Source organism: Catharus ustulatus, chromosome 21 (genome assembly GCF_009819885.2).
Source record: "Catharus ustulatus isolate bCatUst1 chromosome 21, bCatUst1.pri.v2, whole genome shotgun sequence".
NCBI classification, from domain to species: Eukaryota; Metazoa; Chordata; class Aves; order Passeriformes; family Turdidae; genus Catharus; species Catharus ustulatus.
Genome location: NC_046241.1, coordinates 9,160,934 through 9,170,517, shown reverse-complemented (window position 1 = coordinate 9,170,517; position 9,584 = coordinate 9,160,934). Strand labels below are relative to the sequence as shown.

Genomic DNA, 9,584 nt, shown 5'->3' with positions numbered 1-9,584 from the left:
TCCGCGCCCCCGCGCCGCCGCGCCGATGCCGTTCTCGGGAGAGGAGCGGAGCCTGCAGGGGATCTACAAACCCGAGGGGCCGGTCTGCTCCGAGTGCTACACCAACCGCTCCTTCGTCTACGACGATGGCAGCGCGCACAGGTACCGGGGGTGCGGGGCTGGGGAGGGTCCCGGGGCTGCTGGAGCCCCTTTCCCTCTCGGGGGCGGCTGGCTGGACCCCCTTCCTCCATCCCCACCGCTCTCCCCGTGCCCCGAGCCTGCAGGAAAGTTTCTGCGGCACTTCCAGACCTGGCTGGGACCCCTGCGAGTGCTCCTGTGGGCGCAGCACATCGGGAGTGGGGCAGTGGGAGCTGCCTGTGGAGGGGAAGGGATGCCTGGAGACCCCCGAGCAGTCACACCCTCCATGGGCAGGGTCCGTGCTGATCCCTCTGTCCAGCCTGTGCTCCGGGCTGTGAAGGTGAGGCAGCGTTCGGCTGAGCCCTGGAGCCATCCCAAAGCCTAAAAGAGGCTAAAATACACCCAGGAAAAAGCCACATTCCCGCAGGTGCTGCCCAGCTCCGTTTTTGGGCTGGTTTTGTGCCAAAGTTACACTGTCCAGGGTGAGGGAGGGGCTGCTGTGTGGGGGGAAGAGCTGTTTGAGATCAGGGGGACTCAATGCCACCATCCTCTGTTTGTCACAAGTGGTTCTTGCTGAAGTATCCCATTTTTTTCCTGAAGAATGCTATGTACTATCATTGTTCTGATTAAATTTGCTCGTGTGGCTCTTCTGGCTGTCACGCTCCTCAGATGCCAGCTGAAGTGAGCAGATGAATTGTGTGTATCAATTCATGCTTGGCAGATAAGGACCTTAGCTGGGTTTGTGCCCTGGGCTGCCCAGCTGGAATTTTCTATATCTTCATCTTCTTGCTATCATTTAGGAAAATGATCTTTTATTCCTAAAAGCCTAAATGAAAAAAGAAGGAACAGTCTGTTCTTTAACTCTCAGTACATTGCTACTGAGTGGGTAATTAACACAATCCCTGAGTATTGTATTTTAGGGCTAAGACCCTCGTTGTTACCTTCTCTCTGTCACAACATCCGATGCATCCAGGGCTCCGTGGTGCCCCAGGACCCCAGCTCTGTTTAACACCGTTGGGTTACTTTGGGCACAGCAGCGTGGCTGTGGAGCACAGTTCTTTCCCCAACCCCCAAACTGCCTCATTTTGCAGCTGTGCTTGATGTGTCTGCAGAGATGACACCCTTGAGGGGTTTTCTGTGCCTGTGAAGATCGGGGATCGGGCTGGAGACAGCAGCTCCTCAAGGTTCCCAACTCCAGCCTGAGGGGAGGATGAGGAGCTGCTCCTCATTACTGACACTGCAACCCTGCCCAGGGTGATTTATCCTCATCTAATGCACCACAAAATCCTTTCCCAAAGACCCTCCTGCCTGTCTCTCTCAATCTGGACGGAGGAACTTTGTTTCCTAATTATTATTCTACAGCTCGATGTGATTCTAACCCCCTCAGGCTCTGCAGAGGTTGAAATGCCATTGCTTTCCGTGGCTTGTCTTGCCTGCCCTTGTGCTCTGGAGATATTAAACAAGCTGCCTGGAGCCCTCAGACTCGGCAGTTTCCCCAGCTCGCAGCAGACTGGTGTCTAATGCACTTTTTCAGAGCATATCGGCTGAAGAAGCAGAAAAGGATTGCTACAGACAGGCTAAAGAGGAAGGGCAGGAGCAGGCAGTGAGCACCATTAGTGGGTCCCAGGGGCTCCTGCTGATCTGCTCTTTGCTTTCCTCTCCTTCAGCTTGGGCTGGGGGTGCAGATCTGCCAGGGGTGATCACCCACAGTCAATCCTCTGCTGTCTCAACCTCGAGTTTCTCCCTCACCTCCCATGGTTTCCTCTCCTGGCTGTTCTGGGGTTTGTGCTCAGCCCCCAGGCAGGCCAGGGCTCCAACACCATCTCCTTGTGTCCTCTCTGTGCCTGTAGGTGTGATGGCAGACAAGCAGAGCTGTCACCAGAGGGGTGTGAGAGCCGGGACAGAGCAGCAAAGATGTAAGAACAGGTTCACTGAACCTTCAGCTCAATGCTCAAGGGACCTCAGCTGGGCTGACCCCACTGAAATAAGTGGAAAACTCGATTATCCCTTCACTTAGCAAATCTAGAGCTGGCTTAAAAGCTGTTAAAGAGAAATTCTGTCTTCTCGGTCTCCTGAGTGTGGAGATGTGTGTGGGAATGTCTGTGAGCTTCCTCCCGCTCTTTATAAGGGGACAGTGGTCTGGAAAGTCCCTCCCAGGTGGAGAGCAAAGGGTTAACTGTAAAAGCACTTGAGAGTTTGTTTGGAGAACAAATACACATTTCTGGCACCCAGAGGGTACAAAGAGCCTAAATTTCGCTTTCCTACCTCGTGGGAATTCTGGGTAAATGTTTGCACAAGGATCCAGCCCGTCACTTTGGGGAACTCAGGATTTCCTCCGGCCAGCGGCTCCGCTTCCCCCGCCTTGCCCATGTAAGGCTCGGGCACGGGTGATGGATGAGCGGCCAGATGGAAGGACTCACACTAAAATATCCTGCCCGACTCAGGGGGCCGGCAGGAGAGGCAGGGATGGGCGGGAGGAGGCTCGGATTTTCCATCCCCTGCCTCCTGCTCCCGTGGCTCGGCTGAGGAGGAAGAGCTGGCGCACACCTGGAGCAGCTGCTTAGGAACCATGGCTTTGTGTTAGACGTACGTGCTTTCCTCATTCATGGCTCTCGTGGGGGATCTGTGTGCCTGCTGCTGTTTGTAGCCCGTGGGAGGAGCAGGGATTTGGGTGCTGTGCCGTGGGTTTGGGACAGGGAAGGTGCAGGGAAGGTGAGTCCCGGTGCTCCAGGGAATGGCAGAGAGGTTGAGCTTGGAGGCTGGACAGCAGTGGAATGTCAGCTCCAGGGGCTGGGTTTGACTCAGTCCCACCTGGCTGGGTGGCCAGGCTCTAGAAATCACAGCAAGATTTGGAGCAGTGGGAGTCAGGTTAAAAATGCTGTTATTTTAATAAAGCCTCTGCCTGAGTCCAAAGGCAGGAGAAAAGAAGAAAAGCTTTGATGAAATGGGATTCTAAGTGTGAGCACTCATCCATGGATGTTCTCCTGTTCAGATGAATCCAAGGAACTGTCTCAGTTTAGCACAAGGAGGGTCCCTGCAGCTGACAGCCTGTTGTTGTCTCTTAAGTTTTCAATTTTCTGGAAATGAATGAGAAGATGTTTCTTTGGCAGAGCTGGCACTGAACCAGAGTCTGTAGCTGATTAGTAATCAGTTCCTCCAGGCGAGATTTCTGGCTTGGACATTTATCAGCTTGCAGAAATTCAGCCCTGTGGATTGCAGCAACTGTTGCTTTGGCTGCCCGTGGGCATCCAGGCCTTGCTGTTCCAGGAGAAATTGCAATGGGGAGCCATAAAACCACAGGGCCAAACATCCTGTGTTTTCAGGGTGTTTATGTAGCAGAGATAAGATAGAATTCTGCTCTTGTTTTCCTCAGATGGTTTGGAAAGGGAAGGGTGAGGCTCTGGAGTGCTGCAGGGGAGCAGCCACCAGCACACCTGGCTCAGTGGGAAGAGGTTTTGGGAGCCTTCCCCGTTATTCTGTCCATTAAAGGACCTCAGTGGGCTCAATGTCCTCCTCAGGAGCTGCCCTTGGGCTCTGTCACCCTTCACTGGAGAACAGCAAAGTAGGTCACTGCCTGTGCTCAGGGCTCTTTCTGCTCTGCAAAAATATTTACAGCATCTATTTGGATCCTCCCAGCCGTCCTGCAGCGACCTCTCCCTGACCCCCACGCCCGGTTCTGAGCGCTGCACGCAATTTGTTTTGGAGCTGTGAACGTTTCTCTTGCATCCCTGCCAGGCTGGGCTGGAGTGTGGAACATCTCATTCATCCTTCTCATGAATAAAAGCAGGCCCAGAGCCAGGCCAGCTCTGAGCACAGGTGCCTCTGGTGTCCTTTGGAAGCGCCTGGTGACAGAAACTGCAGGAGGGAAAGTTGAGATGGGATCTTAGGAAGAAATTCTTCCCTGGGAGGGTGGGGATGCTCTGGCACAGGGTGCCCAGAGAAGCTGTGGGTGTCCCTGGATGTGTCCAAGGGCAGGCTGGATGGGGCTTGGAGCAGCCTGGGATAGTGGGAGGTGTCCCTGCCCATGGGAATGAGATGGGACTTAGGGTCCCTTCCAACCCAAACCATTGTGTGATTGCCTGGCAGGGACAGAGCAGCCCTTCCCAGGGCTGGAGTTGTACCCAGGGCTGGAATTGTACCCATGACGGTGCCTCCACAGCCTGGATTGGTGCTTCCACAGCCTGGACTGATGCTCCCTGGGGATTCACCCTCTCCCTCCTGAAGCCATTGACCCTTTCTGCTTCCCCAAGAGGATGGGAGCTCTGTGATGCTGCTGTTCCTTGGGGCTGCTGCCCTGTGATTTCCCTGTGCTCCTGCAGCTCCTGTGATGTTCTTGTTCTCTGGTTGTCCTCTCTGATTTTCTCTGCTTTTCATTGCATCTCTTTCCAGGCTAGAGGCTCCTCCTGATCTATTTGGCCTTGCCTTGCACAGAACACTTTATAGCCCACAGTTACCTCTGGTGCTCTTCTCTGTGCAGTTTCAGCTCTGAGGAGGGGAGCCAGGAGTGTGGGTGACTCCATGGTGGGCTCATCTGGAAGAAAAATCCTTCCCTAAAATTTGGGGTTTTGACCACACTGAGAGCTGTTGTCTTTGTGGCATCATCTGCTGCTCTGGCTCTTTCCTGAGCTCTGATTTGCAGACTCTTCATGCCTGGGCAAGAAGATGATTGCTCTCCATTCCCTTTGGATCAATTGGAATTTATTGATGTTAATTTTTGTCTGACATTTTATCGTGAGGTCAGTCAGTGCCACAAGATCTTTCTGTTTACAGTCTGCTCTGGGTTTGGCTGCACTGGGTAATTTGCAGTCATCTCCATCCCTTCTGAAGACATGCAATAGTGCAGAGCCCTGTGGGACCCCACTGATGTTCACTTCAGCATTCCCCTTCTGTCTCCTGCCTCCCAATCCTTCATCCCATCACACCCTGGCCTGGCAGGTGTGGTGACAAACCTGCCTCTCAGGGTTTATTTCTGCAAGACTTTGTATTTTTGAACAGTGTGAAGAGACTCTTCCTCCTCCCACGTCCCTCTATTATTTTCTGCTTCCATTGCAGGGACTGTTCTGCAGGAGTCTGGAGCATAAAGAAGTTTTTTTTCTCCATGCTCCAAGCCTTGCTGCTTGTAGCAGCTTGGGGCTGGGCAGAAGGGACGATTTTCCCAGCAGTTTATTTGCAAGAATTAGCACTTTCCTGATCTTGCAGTCTTTTTATTTTCACTGGGCACTGACAAATGTGGCAGAGGATGTAACAGCTCAGGGTGAGGGGGAGTGAGAAGTGCCAGGATTGTGTCCCTTGGGATAGCACAGATATCAGGAGTGGAGGGACGGCCACTGGCTCTCCAGGAACAGCTCTGGAGGCTGTGCCAAGGGAATTGTTCTCTTTTTAGTTTAATAATCTGTTTAGGTTTAAGATTTGTCGTGAATCGTGAGCCTGGTGCTGTCCCTGTGTGCTGCAGCTCCCTGCCATTAAAGGCTGGCTGGTTTTCCTGAGGGATCTGCTGTGCACAGCCTCCAAAATTCCCAGTGGGACTGGCAGGGCCTCACCCCGAGGGATTGTTTCTCCAGCTTCATTTCTCGAGCACTGGGGTTGATTCAGCTTTTAAAAGAAATTGTGTGTGCTCTCGGGCCACCCTACAAACCCAGGCAGAAAAAGGGTGATGTCCTTGCTGGGAAAGGGCTGGACAGTGTGGGAAACCTCAGGCAGCAGAGAAGGGGCCTGATGGAATCCAGAAATAGCCCTGGAGATAGCTGAGCCAGGAACTTCCCGGCAGGGCTGGTGACCTTGGCTCTGCACGCTGAGGTGCTCTGGGTCTGCCCCCTCTCCTGAGGTTGTTCCTGAGGAGATGCTGGCAGTGAAACCCTCAGGGATTCACCCAAGGACACTGGGATGGGGAGCAGAGCTGTGGCCTCAGGCAGGCAGGCTTGGTGGCTTGTGCTGCAAGGGATCAGCTGAGCTAATCTGCATTTTATTTGCATATTTACACAATGGAATGGGCTGGTTGCAAGTCACAGAATCACAGGAGGGTTTGGGCTGAAGGAACCACAAAGATCACCCAGTCCCACCCCTGCCATGGGCAGAGAACCTTCTGCCAGGTTGGTTCTACCACACCTTGCACTACTCCAGGCTGGTTTTCCTTATCAAAGAGATGAGGAGGCCCCAGCCCGGGCCTGAGGAGTGGGAGCTGCTCCCCTCACCTGCCAGGATCCCAGCATGTGCAGGATGTGCTTTCCCTCCCTCTTTTCCCCCAATGTCATTTGGGATTTGCAGTCACCAGGGACATCAGCAAGGCTTGTTTGCCTTTGTGCCTGCTGGGAACCCCCAGCCCTTCCCAAAGGAAGGAAAAAGGAAAAAGGGGATGGCTGTGCCTCTGTGCATCTCTGCATCTTTGGGAGAACCAGCAATGCAAAATTTCGCTGGGGCTGGGGGTGCTGAGCTGCCTCTGCCACTCCTGTGCTGCTGTGGGATCAGAGAAGAGGGAAGAGGCTTCTCTGTGGGGCTGTGCCTGCTGTGAACTCCACCCTGTCACACCAAACACGGGGCCAGAAGGGCTGGGGAGATGTGGGGCTCCACTGCTAATGGAGGGCTGTCTAATGAGAAAACAGCTCTGGACCTGGAAGGTACAATTTCTACTTTTATCTTCTAGAAAATAGCATTTGCCAGCAGGGGAAAGGCTTGTGGAGCTTTGCACTGACTCACTCTTCCAGTTCATTTTCCACGTGGAGCTTTGCACTGACTCACTCTTCCTGTTCATTTTCCACGTGAAGCACACAAAATGCTAATTTCTCCGTGAGACCTGGGGTGCTAAATTGCCTGTGCTTGTTGGAAGAGATGGGTGGGTTTGTCACAGGGCTCAGCAGCTCTGGAGAAGTTCTGAGCAGCAGCAGCTCCTGACGTGGACAGTCCAGCTGTCTGTGGAGAGGGGAATTTGGATGCAGGAGTTGAATCTGAGCACTTGATACGTTGTGAGTGTATTTATAGAGATGTGTGAGTGTGTGCTCTGCAGCTGCTGTACCCACAGCCAGGACTGGAGCCAAAGCTGCTCAGGCTACATGGGAATGACAACTTGGGTGTTGGGATGGGGCTGTTCACATCCCTCAGAGCTCTTTAAACTCTCTGAATCAAAGAATATTGAGCCCTCAACCATTGTAGGAGTGCTGGTGTCTTGTGAGTCACTGTGAGACCTCTGGGGAGGGAGAGGGGATGGTGGGATGAGAATCTGGGGATGAGAATCTGGGGATGAGAATCTGGGGCTCTCCCCCAGCAAGCCAAGACAGAGCCAGCACAGGGAGAGAGAGGAGGGGCTGGCAGAGAGAACAGCTCTGAGAGGAGCCCCTGCCCCTTCCCTGGGGATGTCCCTGCAGGGGATGCTGTGCTGCTGTGTGCTGGGGCCTGTCCTGCACACTGCTCACCCTCACAGGGGTGCAGAGCTGCTCCCTGCCCTCCCTGCCTGCTCCTTGCCCTCTCCTGGGCTGTGCTGTGCCAGCCTGCTGTGCCAAGAGCGGTGCCAGCCCTGCTGCATGGCTCAGATGTGGGATGTGCTGCCTTCCATCCCGATTCCAGGGACCAAATCTGTGTCCCCACGCACTCCAGCCATTAGGGAACCCCACAGGGATGTCACTCAGAGAGGGAAAAAAACCCACCAAAAAGAGAGGGGAGAACAACTGTAACCTGGTAACCAGAAGAGCTGTGGGAGGAGAAACAAACACGAGATGATTGTATATATTTAAATAACTATAGGAAAAGAAAGGGCAGCGTTTCCTGTATGGCTTGGCTCCCTGAAGAGGCTCAGAGAGCCTGGTGGTGGCTGGGCAGGGAGGACAGGACATGGCAGAGTCCTGGAGCAGCCCAGGACCCTCTGGAGAGGTATCCCAGCCCTTGAGTGCAATCCAGACACTCTCACCTGTGCTGGTCCGGGCCAGCAAAGAGCAGCTGGAGGCTCCTGCCCAAAATCTTGGGTTCTGCCAGCAGATTGTGTCCTGTGTCAGTGCCAGCAGCAAGAAAGGTCAGACCCTGTGCGTGATTCCTGTGCTGTTTCACCCAGGATTGTCCTTTCCATCCCCTCAGGGGTGGCAGGAGGCTCAGCAGCAGCTGCCTGGGGAGGGCTTGTCCCAGAACGTGGAGTGGCTCTGCCTGAGGAGGGGGTGTTGGTGCTGGACACGAGGTACTCACTCTTCTGGCAGCACATCCAGACTCCCTGGCCGTGCTCCTGGGGAAGGATGGAGTGAGAGCAGCTGCTGCCAGCAGGACCTGGTGCCTCCTGCTCCTTTTACAGCTCGGAATGGAGAAGAGAGGTTTAGATTGGAGATTACACAAATGTATAACACCCCAAATGTAGATTCACCTGCTCTGTGTGCACACCCAGCCCTCAGAGGGAGGAGAGGAGAGGAGAGCATCACCTCTGATAACCTGTGGTGCTGCCAGAGCAGAGGTGTCACCAAGGAGCTCCTGAGGGTGCCTGGCAGCTCTGGGCAGCTCCAGTGTGGCACTGGTTTGTGGTGGGAAGCAGGAAGATGCTCTGCGGTTTTTGTGGTGTGCAAGGAAGCAGAGGAAGAACTCAGCTTGTGTCCTTCCTCTTCTTTGACAGACACAGTTAAAAATAACGCTGTAAATCCCAATATTCATTACGAGAAGCTGCCTGCCTGTGGGTTTTCCTCTGAGGCAAAGCTGCCTCTGGGATCTGGGGAGCTGAGGAGCTCTGGGGAGCTCTGAGGAGCTCTGGAGAGCACGTGGCACTGCAGAGCCACCCTGAGCTGCCCCCTCTCTGGTTCTGTGCTGGCATTCCCAGCCCCAGGGCACGGTGCTGGCAGCAGCCAGGTCCCCCAGTGTCCCAGCTGGAAGCAGCAGGGGAAGGAGAGGAGCCCAAGGCAGGAGCAGCTCCAGAACTCCTGTGTTTGCTGCACTGGGCACTGCTGGGTCTGGCTGTGATTTAAGGGAGGGTCTGGATCACCCAGGGCTCGGTGCCAGCCCCGGGGGTCCCAGCACGATGAGCAGGGCGTGTCCCCCTCGGGAGCTGCCCGAGCTGCCTAGCACGGAGGGGAAGTGTTGAGGTTTCCATATGCTGATTGCAGAGAGCTTTTTTGGTGGTACATGGTTCTGGAGGAAGGAGGGAAAGGGATGATAAAAATAAAGCTGCAGATCTGTATTTAGCTATAAATCACTCCAGGATTTTTTTTTGTAGTATTTGAAGACTATGCAATAAATGAGCTTGTTCATGAATTTTTTATTTTATACCACTACAGCTTTGAAGAAGTAGCCAGGTTGCTGTGGCATTTCCATAGTTCAGGATCCCTGTGTTGGGGAGGAGAGGTTGTGAATCCTCTGTGCCAGGGTCAGGTCTGTGTGCACTTTTGTCTGAGATGTTGATGTGCCACATCTCAAAGTCCCTGTGCAATTGATAAAGACATTCTATCAAACAAACCAGTGCAGTGTTCCTGCACTCCATGTAGTGGAGCTTCATCCAGAATAAACAA

At 53.9% G+C, this 9,584-nt stretch overlaps 1 protein-coding gene across 6 annotated transcripts in view; it reads left to right on the top strand.

The window, feature by feature from the left end:
* The window catches only part of KCNT1 (potassium sodium-activated channel subfamily T member 1), a 78,523-nt gene continuing 68,939 nt past the window's right edge, over positions 1 to 9,584 (top strand). For all 6 annotated transcript variants that reach the window (XR_004419853.1, XM_033077380.1, XM_033077382.1 and 3 more), the window contains exon 1: positions 1 to 141. Coding sequence is in view for 5 of the 6 variants with exons in the window: in XM_033077380.1 (XP_032933271.1) it covers positions 26 to 141 (116 nt within the window). In the remaining variant the exon portion in view is untranslated. The remainder of the gene's footprint in view (positions 142 to 9,584) is intronic.